Consider the following 20,880-nt stretch of genomic DNA (forward strand, 5'->3'; position numbering starts at 1 on the left):
TATCAAATTTTCACAAATATATTAGTTAGTGCCTCCAATTAAAGCACAGTTGCTTTGGTTCAAATAATGTGTCTAACTATAGATCCAAGGTGATCTGATTTTTGCATCCCTGGGATGGACGATACACCCAAAGTGTCACCTTTTTTGGGATAACATGAATTTTAAATATCATGAGAGTTCTGCAAACCATATGCACAATATCTATTCAGCCTGACTTCTTGTATATATGAGTTAGACTTCTTAAATATTGTGCTTGGGGCGATATAAGCATTTCCGAGATTACCATCGTGCTCTATAGTATGCTACTTCTCCCTGGTTCTAGCTCAGTTCCAAGGATATTGGCGTTCAAGGATTTGGCAAGGTCCTTCCGAAGTCTCTCATTCGATGAGAGATTTCGGAAGAATCTTGCCTTAAAGTACTCCAACTCTTGTTCTTTTGTTCCTAAATAGTGAGAAAAGTTATTTGACTACTTAAGGTAGAGATTATCCGAGGTCCCTCATTTGATGAGAGGCCTCGGATAATCTCTGCCTTAAAATTGTACACTTGTAGTCCATGAGAGTGTAAGTATACATTGATAGGACAGCTTTCTTCTGAAGTCTTAGATTTGATGAGAACCTCAGAAGAAAACTGTCCTATTTTATAGTAAAAGGAGTTTCAGGAGCTCCAAAGCTCCCTTTCGTAAGGATTAGGAGCTTTGGAGCTCCTGGTTCGTAGATGTGTTTCGCATCTTTCATCAGCAAAGGACATTTACCATCTGGGACTCTGTTGATGGAGACTCAGGAGCTCCAAAGCTCCCTTTAGTAAGGATTAGAAGTTTTGAAGCTCCTGGTTCGTAGACGTGTTTCGCATCTTTCATCAGAAGAGGCCCAAATGCTAAATAGCCTCTGCTGATGAGCTTCAGGAGCTCCAAGGCTCCCTCTCGTAACGATTAGGAGCTTTGTAGCTCCTGAAGGTAAGGTAGGATTGCTCTGATCTCTAATCAGTAGATGCCATGCCTCATTATGAACTCTACTGACAAGAGATCAAGAGCTCCAAGGACTCCCTTTTTAGTTAGTGGCGTTCTCACCATTTAGTAGGATTGCTGATCCTACTAATGAAGTGATCACTTAGTATACGTTTTGAATAAATTGAATTTTTTTTAGAATTTAGTATTTTTTATAGACATCACATGTATATTATAAATACATAAATATATTCTTTAATTCAAAAAATTCAATTCGGTTTTGGGATGGGTATCCCAGCCCCAAGTATTCAATTTTATTCAATTTTTAAAGAATTTTGGGTTGGGATGCCCAGACCAAAACAAGCTTTATATTTTGATGTGTAGATACGTATGTGTGCATCATTGTTGTGTTATATATTATGTTTTTAATGAAAAAAAAATCTGATTCAAAAAAAATTATCACTAATTAGTTGATAATATAAAGAAAAAATAGATAAATTGTATGTTTTGAGAGTATTTATCCACATTCACTCATATGAATTTCATTAAATAGTGTCTTTTTAGTCCCAAATTTATTTTGAATTATTGAAATCAAAGAAAAAAAATCAGAAAAATTTCTCGAAATTTTTATTTTCAAAAAAAATTTGGATTTTATATTGAAAACTGACACTGGGAGGACGATAGGGCTGGGATTGGAGATACCCCCCTCACTTGGGAAAAATACGGATCTATAGTCTAACTGTAAATGGAAAAATGTAAATGAATCAAATATTTATAACAGTATACGGAAAAAGTGGGTCTTAAAATCATTTTGGGTCTTATTTTTAACCGCAAAATTCCCACAATTTTGAATACTTTGGCAAAAAAACTTGGAAAAACATAGCGTCTATATACTATGTATATTAAGATTTTGCAAAGTGTCAAAAAATAAAATTTTTTTTAAAAAAATTTTTAGGGAGTTCGAAAAAAGTAATGATTGTAAGAGATGGGAAGTATTTACGCTTGAAGTCGGAGTGGATATGAAAAGCATTTGTAGAGGTGCATATCTTGGTATGCAAAATTGAGATACTGTGTTGAAATCTACAAAATTCAAAATCTGACACAAGTCTCTCTGACCATATTAGACTCGTATTCTTTCTCTGTTGTATGAGATTTAATGAAAATACTTGTTAATAGATACACATTTATTTAAAAATGATATCCGTTATTAAATCATATGCTCTGTGGACGCAGAAACTTGTGTTTTCGACTTTGTAAGTTGGTAATGAGCGATACGAATGGGTCAGTTTTGTTAGTAAAGTCATCTGTGAAAAAATCGTTAATTGAACAATATGTAATAATTTTTGAAAATGAAGTAAACAGTATATTGAAATGTGCAGTATTAAGCTACTCTTTGACCTTGTAAGTTTTGATCAATTATGAAGCTGAAGGTATATTTGCAGGTAAGCAAGTTTGGGGAAAAATCTTATAGCTAAAAATAAAAATTGTATAAAATAATTATGTGGTTCATTTGCTAACGTGCTTTATTTTTGGGGTCGGAAAAACCAGGTTCGAATCCGAATACATCTTATTTTTTCTTTTTCATTATATCAATAAATTGTATTATCCTCAAGAATTATTTTAATAAGAATCAATTCGGAATTTGATCCATGAATAATATATTTCGTATTTAAATACTCATATTTTTGTAAAATAATCTTTTTGGTTATATTACAATCAAAGTACAAAACAGTTATAAGATTTTCTAATCCTAAATTCAAAATATTTGAACTTTGATCTTTAAATTTTAAACAATTCTGAGAAAGAAATATTGTTAATCGCTTAACATTCTTATGTATATAAGTTGATTATGCAGCTTTGTGTCAAAATCCAATTTTTAATACCAATCTCATTTATTGTTCAAATTATTTTTATTATTATAATCATGAGATCTGGTATTATGTGAATAACATCACATTTCAACATAAGCGTTAGTAAATTTCAAAATTGCAAAACAATCACCTCAATTTCTCTATTTATTCATAATAACTTATTTACGATATACCCCTTTAATTAGTTTCATGTATGTTAGCATGTGACAATAGATATTTGAAGTTTAAATAATGGATTGCCGAAGAAATTAACAAAAAATTCTTATATTTTTGATTTATGATCATACAAACATAAGAACTTACAACAAATATCATTATAATACATAATTACCATAGTTGTATCTCAAATTAAAATAATTATATTTTGGATATTATCTCAATAATTTTCAATTTTGCTTTATATGAGATTCAAACAGACCATTAGATACATGTTATAACCAATCAATATTTTCATAAGAATAAAAATTTTTTAGAATATTGTTTTATGTTTTTTATAATTTACAGTCTATTTGTATCTGCCTATCTTAAAATACATTTTTTGTTTGTAATTGCTCTTCCACCTATAACAATATAGAACAATTCTGAAAATTTAAATGTTTTGATATGGATAATTCAGTTATACCAAGATTGACTAAGTCTCTTGGTATGAATAGTGAACTTGAGAACATCCAATTGATTCATATTAATAAATTTGAGTCAAATTCACAAAATTATTATTAGTAATCTTAATTTATTCAATATATATGACTAAAAACAGTTTACTTGTTTCTTACAAATAGCAATCTTCTATTTATTTTTCATTGATAAAAAAAGAAAAAAAAAGAAATGTCTGGCACTTAATTCGAACTCTGGACCCCAAAAATAAAGCCAATCCGGCGGTTTTAACCATTAGACTACACCTTAATTTCATACTAAGTACATTTCACAGATATTTATGCGGCCCACCCTGTCAAAAAAATAAGACCAAAAGTGAGCTTAAGACCCAAATTTTCCGTATACTGTAAGATATTTTTTACGTAATTATGATCGTGCAACTAACCGTTTGGTATAACATTTGATGTTACTCAAGGAAACTGGATAGGAAAGTCCTGACATCGCGAAATGACAATTATAGTTTTGTTAACTCATGAAATATTGGTTATTAATATTAAATTCAAGGCATACATTGAATAAGAGAACTATGCATCGTATTACGATCAAATGAGAATTAATTTATTTTTGTTTTTTTGTAACATTTCTTTGTAACAAAAAAGTGACTTTTTATTTGAGAATCCTAGTTCCGGTTGAAATTGTTACATAATGCTGTTCTTAATTTAGAAAAAGCATATACATCCCTTATTTAGTCCATTTCCAAAGTATCTAACGATTTGGATCGAACCGTGAAAATGAATGTAAACTTTTCAATTGCTATCATTTCTTTTTCTCTATCAAATATCGATGAGTGAAAGTATTCCTTTTATTGATGAATATGGATTCTGCAATCAATGGTCCCAAAAACTTATTGACGAATATGTAAGTGAGCGTGCCACTCGCGAACAAAAACAAAGTGACGTTTGGACAAATTATATTAAAAGTGCAGGCGGAATAGAGAAAATCTATGTAAAATCTTCAAAATTCAAAAAGTTAATTCGTGCAGGAATTCCTCAAGGATTAAGACCTATGATTTGGGGTCAAATCCTTGGACTCGAAGAAAAAATCTCAAAATCTAACGATATTTATCACAGATCATATAAAATGGTTGAAGTTGTTCCCAAAAATTATCGTGATATTATTGAAAATGATCTCAAAAGAACTTTTAATGATGCAGAAAATTTATCCAAAGATATTTTGCGTAAAATCTTGATTGCTTTTGCAGTAACTCATCCTGAAATTGGTTACTGCCAATCTCTCAATTTTATTGCGGCTTTATTACTAGTTGTATTGGGTGATGAACCAGCCTACCATGCTCTATGCACAATCGTTGAAGACTTCTTACCAGCAGATTACTACACTGCAGGAATGCACGGATTTCGTGTTGATTTGCAATTATTCAATTCAATTTTACACGAAAGAACTCCAGAAGTCTGGAAACACGCAACAAAGCTCCACCACGAATGGATGCTTACAGCCTCCGGTTGGCTTCTTACAGTTTTCTCCAATTCATTTCCAATTCCTACCGTCCTTAGAATCTGGGATTCATTCCTTGTCGAAGGTCCCAAGATCATCTACAGAGTTGCCGTTGGCTTTTTGAGGATTCACCAAGAAGAATTCCTCAAAGCTCAGAAATTAAGTCAGTTTACGAATCTCCTCTCTAACTGCGAGAAGAATATGATCGATCAAGACCAATTAATGGAAATGGCCTTTGGATTGAGAGCTTTCTCTCGAAATCATCTTATCGAGCAGAGAGTTGTCGCTGAAAGAATCGTTGACACTGGTGTAGGAGAACAGCAGACTACACTCCTCCATGAAATGTTCGGAAAATTCAACATGTAAATATTTTTTTACGAATAAAGATAAATTATGTAAATTAATTTTTAAATAGCTCTTTGTTTATGCCATATGATTCGATAGAATTCTCTTTTTATCTCTGGGAATTATTTATTTGCTCAATGACAGTATAATTTAATTATATCTTACATAAAATCAATTAAATAATAGGAATAGATTTCTGTATTCTTTCCAAAAATCAAAACTTCCTAATTTCATATCTGAAATAAAAAGTGTAAAATAATTTTGATTTGATAACATGTATAAAGAATATTTTATAATTAAATAAACAATACAAACAAAATTTTATAAACAAAATAGTGTGCATGAGTTCAATTTCCCTCTTTATTTGAGAAATAAAAAGAGAAATTGAATCTAATTTCTTTCATTAATATAATAATATAAATTACTTTGTCATTATATAACTGCCTGATGAACTGTTAAAGTGGTAATGTGGAGCAGAAATATAGAAAGTCTGCTGGGTACCTTTTCCTTTCAAAGCTGTTTGTCCTCTTGGAATTACGTCAAAGTTCATGCTTTTAACTAACTCAGCTGTTTCCTTGCTAACATGGATATGGTTTACAGCTGAAGTTGATTGGAGTCTTGAAGCTACATTAATAGGATCTCCAATTATATCGAACAATGGTTTATCAGTTCCCAAAACGCCGGCAATTATTGGACCTCCTGTGTTTATTCCAACTCTAATTCCCAAGCTTGTATCAAGTCTTTTGTTGATTTCATCCATTTGATACATAACATCGAGTGCAAATAAACATGTCTGCTCTGCATGACTTTCGTTTGTCATATCTTCTGTTGGAAACAATCCACTTGCTCCCATGTAAATATCTCCGATCAACTTGATTTTTGTCAATAAAGGATATTTGGCGGCTGTTTTGTCAAGCACAGAGAAATAGAAAGACAAATTTGTCATGATCATTGAAGGAGTCAAATTTGCTGCGTATTCCGAGAACTTGTTTATATCAATGAAAATGATTGAGCAGGTACTTACATTGAAAGAAATATCATTTTCTCCTCTATTAATTTGGTTAACGATATCTCTTGGAAGAATCTGATATAAAAGTTTTTCGGATTTCTTCTTTTCATCTTCTGCTTGTTTCATCTGCATTACAAGCTTTTCATCATTTCTAAGAACTAAAACAAAGTTGTTCACATTATCATTGTATCCATTTTTCATTCCTATAATTGATAAATGAACAGGAATTGTTTTAGAAGCATCAGAAATAACGCAAAAATCTCCTTCGAAGAAAGATGATGATTGTCTGTTTCTCATCTGATCAAGTTTTGCGTTGATTTGCTCGATATATTCCGGAGCAAATACAGAAGTAACATTTTGACCTAAAATCTGTTCAGGAGTGTATCCAAGTAAAGAAGTAACAGAGTTATTTGCAACTTCAACAATTCCGTAAACATTAGTTCCGAAAATTGCATCATTTGCACCTTTAATTATCAATCCTTCAAGAGAAAGTTTTTCAATCGGACTGTCTGTTTCATCGTTAAGGAACATCTTTGAGAAATTCTTGTTATTCAGCAATGTATATGGATTAATTCTCTTCAAAATTGACAAGCCACCATTGAATGATTTGACTCTATTATGATAATAATAGAATTCGGTTAGTAAGAAGCAAATCATTACTAACAGAGCGAGTAATTCTATCATTACGAACCAAATATCCATCTTTGTGACTTGTTTCTGGCAAAGATCAAGGAATCTTTGTGTTACTACTAAAAGTCTGTCAAACATTACATAATCTGATATAAACAATGCATTAATTGCATCAGATATTGTAATATTGTTATTATCTGACTCGGCATCCATCAATATTTGTGATGCATAACTCTTATAGATACCGATTTGTTGATGCAACGAAGCATTGTAGTAATATTTATACGGTTTATTTGTGTCATTTTGTAAATGACCATCGTATATATTATAACTATCTAATTCTTCGTCAAAATCTATGCAAGGTTCTGTAGTATTTGTTCCTGATACTAAATTTTGATCAGCCTCGTACAAACTATCCAAAACATTTGATGCCAAATTGATAAAATGTTGTGTCAAAGTCTTTGGAAAAGTTCCATGAATATCCTTCAAAACTATTGATATGATTAATGTATTTAGAGATTCGGCTGAAAGTGCCATTCTTCTGCAGGCAAAGTCATTCCATCCATTCAGTTTTATTAAATCCTGTAAAACATTGATCATTATAAAGCAGCCTCCCAAAACTATCAAAACATAACAAATTCCCAAAAAATTCAAAATCAGCAACAAATAAATTCTTAAACCACTGCTGTTTGAATTATCGGCGAATTTAATTTCATCTTCTTTCTTATTTATTAAAATTGCGTCAGCTGCATTTGCCTTTTCTGTTGAATCAATGGATCTCAAGATTTCCCTCAAATTCCTTTCACTTCTTAGAGTGAAGAGATGCAAAATAAGTGGCGGAAAATACATAACAACAAAAGTTATGATGGGAAATGATTTGGCAAAATTCTTAAATGTTACTTGAAGATTAGAAACTTTGTTTTGTTGAAATTCAGAAAGATTAGTAAACAAGAAAACAGAGCCCTTATATAAAGATTCGAAATTATTTGCAATTTCGAATGCATCAGGATCATAAGAAAGTGTTGCCATTTTTTCTTCACTGACACCTGCCAAATATCTTTGATATATGAACATTTGGGCAAAAATATTTGGTAAAGCAGCAACAAATTGAGAACTCCCTGCTGAATATGTTGCAGTATCTAAATAATAAATGTAGCAATCAAGATTATTAATGAAAAGTGGCTGTAGATAAGGATAAATGCTAGTATCAACATTAGCTTCTTTTGATAACATTTTCATTAATGCAGTGAAGTTTTCTGCTGCATAATGCATGAAATAAAGCATCGGCTGTTGCAATTCACCAGAAAAATTCACTGCAGGAGTGACTTTATCAGGTAAATCCTGAATAATTTGCTCAACACCATTCAGATATTTGTCAAATAATCCATTCAATCTCATGTATTCAGCCATGATCGAAATACTTGACAATGCTGAGTAATATCTTGCATTAGCAATATAATCAAGCTGGTTCATGTTCTTCACGTTGTGTCTGACATTAACTGATGAGAAAATAAAGCCAAACAAGAACAAAACAACAATAAAAAGACTCAAAAGAATGGATAATGTTTTGATAAAACGAATTGAAAAAGGTAATTTGGTCTCAAGGAGTCTATGTAAAGCTAATCTGGCCCTTGACTTTCTTATTGTGTTTTTGGCAATATATTCTTCGAGTTCATTATCTAAATCGGTCTCTACAGAACCGTATTCGTTGTCATTATTGGATGAATCTCTGAATGAGCCTCTTGAAGAATCATTCTCAATTGTTTGATCATCTCTTATGATTCTTCCTTCAAAATCAACAATTTTTTCAATCAAGTAGTTAGGAAATGCAGCAACCATACTCCTGAAGCAATGATCTATTGAGTAAGTGTGTCCAAGTTCGATGTTTGATTGTCTGTTCTTTACTTTTATCGCTTCTGGGAAATTGCATTCTGCTTCGACCAAATATCGGCAATATTCTTCGCAGAATCTAGGATTGTTCGGGAAATTAATTAAAGCTTCTCTCCACATTGCTTTTGTTCTGGAACATTTTGTACTAAGGCTTTCAAAATAAGTTTTGTCAAGTTTTGTATCGTCTAAACCTTCTATTGTCATCATTTCGCATTGTCTTGACTGGTTTCTTATTTCAAGGAGTTTTAAATGTGCATTTGTGTTGTCCGATGATTGCCTGACTGATTTGACGGTTTCAACCTGATATAAAAGAAATCTTGTCAAATAATGTAACTTTCTGCTTTTAAGAAGCCTCGATTCGAGCCTGTTCTGTAATCGGAACTCTTTTGGAAAGAAATTGGCAAAAAATAAGCATAAACTGATGGCTTTTTCTGAATCGAAATTTTCTTCAATGTAATTTACTAAAGACCAGTTATAAAAGCATGGACAATTGTAAGTGAACCCTATTCTTAAGTACATAAGTGCTCTTTCTTCATCATATTTCAAATTTAATTCGTCATAGTAATAATTATACTCGTCTTGATTGAGATAAACTGCCTTTAGATCTTGTTTTATCCGTTTAAGGCGGATGTAAACAAATAATATTGATGCAAGAATAAAAATTCCAAATGAGACTAAAATCGCGCCTATAACAACGTACCAACGGCTGTCTTTATAGAAGTAAAGTGCAATACTTGAGAAATCTGCAACGAAACATGAAAGAAAAAGGCCAAGTGATGATCCATTTATAAATGGATCAACAAATATCATATTTTTAATTAGATAAATGAGTGAATATAGTGACCATAGGACATGAATTATTATATCAACAATATATGACCATTTTTCGAATAAATTAACCAGAAAGAACATTAAAATTGAAACATGTAGGCAGTCCATTACTCTTGTTATGAAAGTAGAGTCGAAGTTAAGTAGTGGTGAAACGTTAATGTTGACTGAGATAGCTGCAAAGGACTGAATGAATTTAACTGAACTATAAATGTAAATTTCATTAGCAATTGATAAAATAAACGCAAAAACGATTGCTACAGAGTGGTTTCCATTTGCAATCATCGCAAATGATTCTCCTAAATTAACGAGATTTGGAACAATGAATGTAACCAAGAATGTATCGAAGTAAATTCGTAATGGATATATTAGTGCCGATATGAATTTTCTTTGGATTCTGTAGTATGACATTTGTATTGTGTCTATAATTAAAAATGCTATATTAATAAAGAAAAAAATTGCGGCAAGAATCAGACAATAGTAATCCTTATTAGGAATTGGACGCCAAAACATAATAGTCCTTACCCACTTTTGAACTTCATAGTTTTGTTCTTGCTGCCAGTAGTCAGTCCATATGTATAGTGAGACACTAAGTGTTTGAATAAAGAATACTAGCATAAATGGGTAAACTACTTCAATCGGAAGCTTTACTTCAAGAAATAGTTGGCTCCATAGGGGAAAATGTGAATCAACATAGCCATCTGAACTATAGATATTATATAGTTGACTTGTTCCATCAATCGAAGCCGAATTTGGAATCGCTTGACCGGCTTGATTGTCTGGATACATAATTTTATTAAAAAAATTGCAAATAAAATTTCAGGAGAAAAATAAACATTGAAATATACAAAAATTGAGAATGTTTATAATTTCATGTAATAAATCAATAGTTTATGTACATTTAATTTATGCATCAAATACACATTTTCAAATTTTGAATTATTTTTTTAATTAATGGAACCGTTTATTATTTTTTAATAAATTATTATTCTATTATCATATTCATATTTGAAAATGGCAAGTTGAATATTCAATTAATTCAATTCCAACATCTTAAATTAAGAAGTATTTTTCACTCGCATTCATAATATTGTAATTATATGATCGTTATTGAAAAGTACGATACGATTTGAATTATTTACGATAACCCTTAAATTATGAAAAATAATACCGGATGCCAAATAAGATTTAATACGGTCAGAACATTCTAAATAAATTGAATTTGTAATAATCGTTGAATTCTCATTTTGATATAACATATTCTTTTATTGAAACATCATCTTCTGTACATGATAACTAAACATATCTCAGATGAATTTTGCCTCAATATATAAACCAACAAATCAATCCTTTCAACTTCATGATCCATTACTAATTTAGCTTTTCTTCTGTTGTAAACAGAAATTCATCAAAAGTGACACATCAGAAAAGCTAAAATATTGAATTTTTGGAACTTTTGATAGAGCACGTTTTTAAATATTAATTAAAGTAAATGTATATTTTGTAAAGATTCTTTTTAATAAAAAAAATAAAATTTTGAAGAAGAACACAAAATCTTCTGAAAAATAATATCACATAAACTCATATTATTTTCTAATATATAACTATTTTATATAAAAATCAAATTCAATGATCTTAAAAGCGAAGGATAAACCTCAAAATTTACGAATATAATGAGTGGGAATATAATGCTTATCTATCATAAAACCATATGAAATATCAATTTTTGCTTTACGCCTAATTTTTGACGACAATTAGCAAAAAATGTTAAATGTTAACACTCAGTCCATTTGAATATGAAAAATAAAATTGACTTTGATTAAATGTTTTTATTTATCATGCAATTCTTCTTGCGACCAAAGATTTGAATAAAAGTTCAAAAAATAAGAAAGCTTAAAAAATAATATACGGTAGTGTTTACTAATAGATGAATAGTATATAAATTCTATTAAAATGGATTTGATCCAAAAAAATTATAAAATTTGATCATAAATAAAATCGTTTTAAATTACTTCTTCATTTAAATTATAACAATTATTTTTGGTTTTATATTTTTTTGGATCAAATCCATTTTAATAGAATTTATATACTATTCATCTATTAGTAAACACTACCGTATATTATTTTTTAAGCTTTCTTATTTTTTGAACTTTTATTCAAATCTTTGGTCGCAAGAAGAATTGCATGATAAATAAAACATTTAATCAAAGTCAATTTTATTTTCATATTCAAATGGACTGAGTGTTAACATTTAACATTTTTTGCTAATTGTCGTCAAAAATTAGGCGTAAAGCAAAAATTGATATTTCATATGGTTTTATGATAGATAAGCATTATATTCCCACTCATTATATTCGTAAATTTTGAGGTTTATCCTTCGCTTTTAAGATCATTGAATTTGATTTTTATATAAAATAGTTATATATTAGAAAATAATATGAGTTTATGTGATATTATTTTTCAGAAGATTTCATTCTATATGCCTATGAAAAGTACTCTCAAAACTAACTTTTTCCTAATTATAATTAAATCTAGTATATTATATTATGCTTAGTATTATTTCATTTTTCTCATTCAATTTAGAATTTACAAATGTCAAAAAATTGAGAGCTGTCACTTTTGATGAATTTTTGTTTATTACACTTCGTTTCAAACTCATAGTTGTGCTTTCAAATGGAATAATCCCACAACAAAATAATAATGGCAAAATTTTGAGGTCCTGTGGCTGGCCAAGTAGTATAAGAGTGCGGGTTGTGTGACTTTTTTTGTTACGTCTATATATAGATGGAGGTATATTTTTTTATCTTCTATATATAGATGATATAAAATTTTTTCTTACGTTTTTTTAAGTCATGAATTCGTAAGAAAACGCGACATTATTAAATAAATTAGTAATAAATATTATATACTAAACACATCATTTAAAAAATTAACATTAATTTTAAAATAATTTATTTTTTATCTTTTATAAAATAATCTATATATAGATGATGTCAGATATTCCGCGATTAATTAAACATCGTTTAAATCCTGAATGGGTTAAACTTCAATTTAAAAATGAAGATTGTGAATTATTAAATGAATATGAAAGCCAAAATAAGCTAATGAGGTATAAATATAATGATAAAGAATATTTAATTTCATGGAATCAATGGAGTCATAATCAAAGACCTCATAAACGAGAAGAAGAAATTGAAAATAATGAAATGGAAATCATTGATGACATTAAAGAGGATGGAATTCCTAAATTTTGTAGAAAAACCTTTAGAACTAAGTTAGGAGCATATAAACGTAGAGTATTAAATCCTGAATATCTTAAACATCAATTTAAAAAGGAAGACTGTGAATTATTAAACGCTAATGAATATGAAAATGCTAAATCAAAACTGAGATATAAATATATTGGAAGTGATGAAAGTGATGAAAGGTGTAAAGATAAAGATAAAGTTTATTCAGTTTCATATAATAACTGGCACACGTTAGGGATAAGAAAACATTTAGGAGATTATGGGAAATGTTCTGAATTCTTTAAATCTAGTATGTATGGGAGAGTAAAAGAAATTAGAAATAATTATTTTCATGAATGAAAGATTCACTACCATAATGAAATAAAAAAATTTTTAAAAAATAAACTTTAAAAATTCATGTCTTACATTTTTGAATAATTTATTTTTATTTTGTATGAAATGAGTGTCAAAACTAACGACGTGAAAAAATTAGGATTCACAAACGAGGAAATAATGGATATATTAGAGGAGGCGGGTTATGAAGTTAGTAAATATTATTTAAGAAATTGTCAAAAATTTGCCGAGTTTTTAAATGAGTTTAGTTATGATGGAAAAATGAATAAAGATGATGTTTTAAATTTCTTATATCCTACATCTGAAAAAGAAAAACCTAAAGAACCTGATGTTTTCCCTGAATATTATGAAGAACGGATTAAAGATGATGAATACGATGAAATTGAAAGACTGGAAAAAATAAGAGATGAAATAGATGAAAAAATTAAGGAATTAAGAGAAGTTGAAAAATATAATGAAAATGAAGTAGAGGATTTAATGAATATCCCAGCTTCAGAATCAGAAGTTCAGAAATCTCATGAAGAAAGATATAAAAATTATGTCTCAGAATCAACACAAAATTTATTAGATGGTGAAATAGACGAAACACTTTCAGAAGAAGGTACTAAATTTATTCGTAAACATAAGTTACAATTTATTGATAATGAAGAATACCCCTGTATCCTACTTTCACCCCTTTGATTCGAAAAATTCAAAAAAGCTCTAAAAACGTGACATATGCAACTAATACGATTAAGAAAGAAGATCATGATATTTACACAAATTATTATTTAAATAAATGCACAGGTGTTGATAAAGTTTTTGATTTATTAGATAAAATATAAAAGAAACAATTGGAACATATAAAATTTTATGTGATTGTGGTTTCATTGTTGAAGATACCAATAATGTTTCATATGAAAGAACAGCACCGAAGGAAGATGAAGTTGAAAAGTCTATACCATTCGTTATTAAGAATATAAAAGATATGAAAACGTATAAGCATTATATTTATTCATTTATTTCAGAAAAAATGGAAGCAACCCATAAAACATCTTCTCATCATTTTATAGCTATTCATACATTCCTTTTCAAAGTTGTGAAATTAAATAAGACAGGAATTAGATTTAATGTATCAGGGTACGCATTCTTGAGTAAATTAAAATGTATCCGTCACGTTGCAGATGATAAAAATTTATGTGTCCTTAATTCATTTTATGGGCTTTAGCCCTGGACTCTCTGAGTCTCGGACTTTAAAAATAAACTTTATTTTTATTTATTTTTTTAATTTTTGTTCTTACATAAATGAACAAAAACGGAACAGCTAAAATGAATGATAATCAAATTAGAGCAGAAGGTAGAAGGTTATTTAAACGTTTCTATAACATTCCTGATGGTGTTAATCCTAAAACTCGTAGAAGCTATTTAAATGAAGCAATAGATGCATATGAAGGGTTTGACATTACATCAGAAAGTGAGAGATTGGCGAGAATGTTAAACGTTAATATTGATTTCTATTATTGTGATCCTCAACCAGAAGACGTGGACATAAATAAGGTAGACTTTCCATTAGTGGAATCAATAATGATAGATCCAGAATTTGAAACAGTAAATATTTTATTAACACAGAGTCCATGTGGAAAACTTCACGCTGACAGAATTACAGACGTTGAAGCACTCACAGGATATAAAGTTTGCCCCTTTTGCAAAGAAGAAGTTTATTCTATCCGTGATGATCCAGAAAGGAAAAACCAAAGAAGATTTTTAAAGCATTGTGAGAAATGTAAAGAAAATAATGGAAGATTAATTCAAGACGTTCAATTGCAAAAGACTCAACAACCATATGCACCACATATTACGAAACAGAAGATATATCAGTGGTTATTAGCTCATAATTTGCAGAAATATTATAAACCAACAAGATATTATATTACTTTTGACTTTGAAACATTAGAGACTAAAGAAGAATTACAACTTTCTGAGTGTGCAACTTTGAACGCTTACTTAAAACCATTCATGGTATCATCAACAGTTAAATTAAAGCCGCTTTGCGGCGAGGTCGTAGACCGCGATAAAACGTATACGAGGAATTTTTGCTTAACTTCAAGTGATTCTTTTATTTCTGACTGGATTGAATTTTTATTTTCAACCTGTTCATTAGTTGCTAAATCAAATATTGAACAATACGATGAATTATTGAAACCGCAAACGACATTAAATGAAAAACAGAAGGAAGCATTTAAAGAACTTCTAGATGAGGAATTTAATAAAGTGAATATCATAGGTTTTAATTCGGGAAAGTTTGATTTAAATTTAATTCTTCGTGATTTAAACACTGCAAAATGGAAAATAAAATCAATGCTGGGTTCTTCTTCACAATTTAAGCAAATCATTGTAAAGAAAACAAACTGTCCATATGAATTGAGATTTATTGACATCAGAAATTATATAGCGGGTGGAACATTGGACCAATTCACTCAAGATTTCGGAAACAATAAAACACGTGTTAAATCCTTTTTCCCTTATCAATTTATCACATGGGAGAATTACGAAGAAGAATTATATAAAGAGGAACCATTCACTCAAGATTCATTTTATTCAGCATTAACTCAAGAAACTATATCAGATAGTGATTATCAAATATATCTCAATGATGCTAAAAATTTTAAGAATAGATTAGAATATTTTATTCATTATTGCAATAAAGATGTTGAAATTATGATTGACCCAATTGATAAAATTATCGAAGAAACATTTGTTTATAAAATTGATATGCTTCATAATCTTTCTTTATCATCGAATGCTTCAATGATTCGTTACGCTTTAGCATATAAAGACTTTAATCCTAATGAAAAATATCCTGAGGAAGAGATAGAATCAAGTTTTGAATTAACGAAAAAGTATTGGAAATATAAAATTGAATCATATAAGAAACAAGATGAAAAAGCAGAAAGGAATACTAAAAATAATGTTTCAATGGATGATTTTCAATACTATCACGATTTAATCCTTTCATCTAAATGCAAAATGTGTGGTAAAGCGTTTACATATGCTAATAAACCAACATTAGATAGAATAGATAATGAAAAACCACATACTAAAGAAAATTGTCAGTTAATGTGTTGTTATTGCAATGTCGTAAAATCAAACAAAGATGAAGATGTTCAACGTTTAAGAATCAATTTAAGAAATTACACATTAAAAAATAATTTACCAATGACTTTAGATTCAGTTGAAGCTTATCACATCCTCCGTAATGGAATTACTGGTGGTCTATCAAATGTTCAACATCGTGTTAATCTTAAAGGAATCACACACATTAATAAACTTTCATATAATCCAGAAACTAAAACTGTATCAAATGAGGACACCACCAACATTATGACTCATTTTGTTGGTGTTGACTTTAATTCATTATATCCTTCATCATTTTCATCTAATCCCATGATTTATTCAATATACTGACCATAAAATGTATATGCCGGGAAGATTGAATGGAGTTATCATTTGTGATACAGCAACAAAGAAAGCAAAAGCACTGGGAATAATTAAGAAGAAAAATACTTTATTCGTGGCTGAAGTAAAGGGTCACATTGATGAAAAATACATTAATGATTACATAAACTTTTTACCGATAATAAGAAACTTAGATATTATCACAGATGAAAAAACAATTGGGTTTTATGTATAATTACATGAAATCAAACAATCTACCAGTTGACCAGAAACAGAGAAAATTAACTCAGTTAGCATCAACACACAACCAATATCAACCATTTTCTTCTTATTATCTATGGTATCTAATAGATAGATTTAATTTTATCATCGATGACATTCAATCAATTTTAACATTTACTAAAAACACTTGTTTTAATGAATTTGCGAACGAATTTATGAACGAAAGACAAAAGGCTGAATTAGAAGGAAATAAAGGAAAAAGTTTATTTTGCAAAATTTCACTTAATGGATCATATGGTTACGATGCAATGAATACACAAAATTATGCAAAGACTAAAATAATGAATGCACAGAAGGCACGCGTTGCATGTATGTCAAATAAGTTTAAAAACATAAGAGAAATAGGAGAGGATACATATCAAGTGATGCTCAAAGATAGATTTTATAGATGTGATACATGTTTACAAGAGGCATTTTTTACTTTAGATAACGCAAAATACTGGTATTTAGTTTTCATTTATGATTTTATGTATAAATGCTTGGATGTTAATCGTTTTCATTTCATTGAAGGTGATACTGATTCATCTTATTGGGCAATCGCTGGCGATCCAAATCTTCCTAACACTCAAGCATTTCAAGCAATTGTTACCGATAAAAAATTTTATGATAAAAACATTTTCAAATTCGCACCTTTTGATTTCTTCTGTTTTGATGAGAAATTTAAACCTAAATTAAAGAATAAAGTTGAAGAAAAAGCACATGAGAAAAAATTATTGGGTTTAGCAATTGAGAAACAAGGTGATAACATGGTTGCTTTATGTCCTAAATGTTATACTTCATTCAACGGTTCAATTGATGGGAGTGATTTTAAAAAGATTGCACAAAAAATGAAAGGTGTTAGTTTACGACAAAATAAACAATTAACACCTAAAAATTATTTGGATATAATAAATGATAAAGTTATTTTCGATGGTCAGAATATTAATTTACAACTTAAAAACGGGTCAATGACTCGCTTAACAATCGGTAAGACTGCATTAACAGGAGCACACACTAAGGCTGTATGTTGTGAAAATGGATGTTGTATGCCATTTATTTAATACATTTATTTTATTTTTAATAAAATGCCACAGAAGAGACAAAAGGAACCGTTAATGATGTGATTCAATATGTAAATGATGGTTTTGATACTATGATTCAAAGAGGTGGGCACCCCTAAAACATTTATTTTATTTTTATATAAATGGATAATGCAGATTTAGAAAATTTAATTGATGATTTAGTACTTAATCAATATTTTCCTAATTATTATGAATTAAAATCATATCTCCAAAAATATAATAAAAATATAACGGGTGATGATATGGATTATTATTATCCATATTATAAAAATGAAATTTTGAAATATCATGATAAAATAATTTCTAAAATTAAAGACAAAATTAAAAATAATGAATATACAAAGGAAAAAACTAAATCACAACTTAAACAGTTGAAAGATTTCAAAAATAAAGTATTAACAGAAGAAGATATTGATGAATTATATAATTTATATAATCCTGAGCCGCAAAAGCCAAAAGAGAAAAAGCCGAAAACAACACCAAAAGAGAAAAAGCCGAAAACAACACCAAAAGAGAAAAAGCCGAAAACAACACCAAAAGAGAAAGTAGCAAATGTTCAACAGCTAAAGGTGCAAAACGCCCAGGTCCTTCAGACCATAAATGAAGCACAAGCTTTAATTTATGATTCATTAGTTAAACCATATTCAGCCCAACTTTTAAATGAAGATCAACTTTTGGAATTCATCCTTCAACATAAACTCGAAGCGGGAAAGTATATCAAACCTTTATATACAGCATATTTAAAACAAATGAACAGAATACATCCAGAATTAATGAAAGTGGGTGTCAAATCCAAAACTTCATCATCCAAAATCAAAGCAGATAAAATTAAACCACTTGCAACACCAAAACCTCCAACGACAGTACCTCCTCATCCTTCAGTTAATCCTTCATCATTCACTTTATTATATCCATTTCAAACATTAAAGAAGCAAAAAGATTTTAAAAAGGATTTCAAGATATTAAATAAACCAATTGACCCAAAAATTCAACCGTTAAAGGAAAAATTCAGTCGCCCTTCATTTGCACCATATCCATATTCATACGAAATCGATCATCTGGAATATTCAAAAGGAAAAGTTACTTATTTATTTGCCATTAACATTAACACTAGATATTTATATTGCATTCCGGTGAAAGGGAAAACAGAACAGGAAACAAGAAGAGCTATTCAATACTTACTAGATCATGAAAGAGTAGATAATATAAGGTGTGATGGTGATAAAGGATTTCAGGCAGCTATGGCTCATTATTTTCCACAAATTAATTTTTACTTCTCATCTTCTCCATATACGTTTCATAATAAAATAGTTGATGCGGTAATGAGAACTCTTAGAGATGCGTTAGGGGTTAACAGTCAGATATACTGGGATGGAAATCATGACTCCATCATACAACAGTTAGTATATTATTACAATAATACATGGCATAGAACAATAAACATGAAACCGGTGGAAATGAAAAATGATATTTCAAAAGAATGGGAATATATTAGAAAGCAAATGGAAAGGTTGAATGATGTTAAACGTGAACAAATTAATTCAGGGCTCATGAATTTTAAACAAGGGGATAAAGTTTTGATTCATCTCGATTATGGAAAAACTGATAAATTAATGACAAAAAGAAGACGAAGATTTGACACAATAGCTGAATTTGTTAGATATATTAACGGTAATGCATTAGTTGAAGTTGGCAATAAATTAATAGAAATTCCGATTTATTTTATTACTCCATTATATTTAAATAATATTTAATTTTTTTTATTTCGTAAGAAATGAGTGACAACAAAGCAGTCAAGAGTCCAGACGATGAATATAAAAAGAAACTAAACAGAATTAAATCAAAAATATGCTATTACAAAAAGAAGTCACAATGTGGTGGGGTTGAAAACGATAAAGAAATAATCGAAAAATTAGAAACTTACCGTTCAATCCTTAAACTGAGTGAAGCAAAAATAAAAGAATTTAATAGAATAAATAAATTGATTGGAAGAGATGAATTTAATAAAGATGAATTTTTAAACTCAATCCAAATTTAATTTTTTCAGTACTACCATGTTACCATGTCAATTAACTTCTCTTACAAATGATGACAACAACACAGGAAATAAATGTTATCGTTTATGTTTTCATTAATGATTTTAGGTTATTCAATAATTAATTATTTTTGAATAACTGGGAAATAAATTTACGTCAAATATGTAATTTATAAAATCTTATGTCGACAGGCTACGTAGCACAGTGGTCTAAGGTGGTGTTATGGAGGGGTCAGGGTCTGTGGTTCGAACCGCGACAGCGCCGTATTTTCTTATTTTCTTTGTTTGTCTTGTTTGTCGTGAATAAAAAGTGTCATAAAAGTGCTCTATCTTCCACGGGAATAAATAAAAAATTTACTTTATTTCTTCTTTATTTCTTCTTTATTTCTTTGTTCCCGTGGAAGAAGGGTTTTGATGTTTTTTCTCAGCCGAAATCAATGATTTTTTCATTTTTGGAATCCTTAGCGAATGAGGAATCTTTTCTCTCGTGGAAGCTTTGACCAAAAATAAGCCGCTAGCGGCAAGGGCGAAGCCCATGTTTAGGTGAAGAGGTGAGATTTCACCTGTTTTTATGGTAGCACTGAAATAAAATTTTGTTATCAGTTATTTTATCATCATTTTATTAAGTTCATCTTTAGTTAATAATTTGAATGGATTCGCTAATGTTCCACCTTGAGTCACAACACCTACCCCGGCTAATTGTGAAGAACCTGGGATAAGTACTCCATGAAATGATTTCATTGGTATCATTAATTTAGAAATAGTTGGCTTAATTAATTTGGTCATTTATGATAAAAATAAAATTGTATAATTTAAATTTTTTTCTTTCTCATTTTCTCATCCTGTTTTGGTTTCAGCAACTTT

The 20,880-nt window shown here is 29.5% G+C and overlaps 4 protein-coding genes across 4 annotated transcripts, besides 8 other annotated features; 3 read left to right on the plus strand and 1 right to left on the minus strand.

The window, feature by feature from the left end:
• Positions 1-77: 77 nt before the first annotated feature.
• Positions 78-1,676: a mobile genetic element.
• Positions 1,677-4,242: 2,566 nt separating this feature from the next.
• TVAGG3_0334750 (activation of GTPase protein) lies at positions 4,243-5,320 on the plus strand (the record flags this gene model as incomplete). Its single annotated transcript, XM_001318139.1, has 1 exon — positions 4,252-5,286. One exon carries the CDS (start codon positions 4,252-4,254, stop codon positions 5,284-5,286), a length of 1,035 nt encoding a protein of 344 aa, XP_001318174.1.
• A 366-nt stretch (positions 5,321-5,686) lies between these two features.
• On the minus strand, positions 5,687-10,411 carry TVAGG3_0334760 (guanylate cyclase protein; the record flags this gene model as incomplete). The annotated part of the gene is made up of 1 exon (XM_001318140.1): positions 5,687-10,411. The coding sequence occupies one exon, from the start codon at positions 10,409-10,411 to the stop codon at positions 5,687-5,689; it is 4,725 nt and encodes a 1,574-aa protein (XP_001318175.1).
• Positions 10,412-11,011: 600 nt separating this feature from the next.
• Positions 11,012-11,049: a mobile genetic element.
• Positions 11,012-11,049: a terminal%2Cinverted (terminal inverted repeat of Banshee-A3 transposon ID:TVAGG3_0334770).
• Positions 11,050-12,225: 1,176 nt separating this feature from the next.
• Positions 12,226-12,262: a mobile genetic element.
• Positions 12,226-12,262: a terminal%2Cinverted (terminal inverted repeat of Banshee-A3 transposon ID:TVAGG3_0334780).
• A 1,083-nt stretch (positions 12,263-13,345) lies between these two features.
• Positions 13,346-13,735: a mobile genetic element.
• Positions 13,736-14,487: 752 nt separating this feature from the next.
• Positions 14,488-15,350: a mobile genetic element.
• Positions 15,351-17,075: 1,725 nt separating this feature from the next.
• Positions 17,076-17,960, plus strand: TVAGG3_0334810 (DNA/RNA polymerases family; the record flags this gene model as incomplete). The annotated part of the gene is made up of 1 exon (XM_051230589.1): positions 17,076-17,960. The coding sequence occupies one exon, from the start codon at positions 17,076-17,078 to the stop codon at positions 17,958-17,960; it is 885 nt and encodes a 294-aa protein (XP_051100319.1).
• Positions 17,961-18,997: 1,037 nt separating this feature from the next.
• Positions 18,998-20,880: part of a mobile genetic element that runs on past the window's edge.
• TVAGG3_0334830 (uncharacterized protein) lies at positions 19,756-20,019 on the plus strand (the record flags this gene model as incomplete). Its single annotated transcript, XM_001284763.1, has 1 exon — positions 19,756-20,019. The coding sequence occupies one exon, from the start codon at positions 19,756-19,758 to the stop codon at positions 20,017-20,019; it is 264 nt and encodes an 87-aa protein (XP_001284764.1).

The sequence above is a fragment of the Trichomonas vaginalis genome, chromosome V, assembly GCF_026262505.1.
Source record: "Trichomonas vaginalis G3 chromosome V, whole genome shotgun sequence".
Classification (NCBI taxonomy): Eukaryota; Parabasalia; order Trichomonadida; family Trichomonadidae; genus Trichomonas; species Trichomonas vaginalis.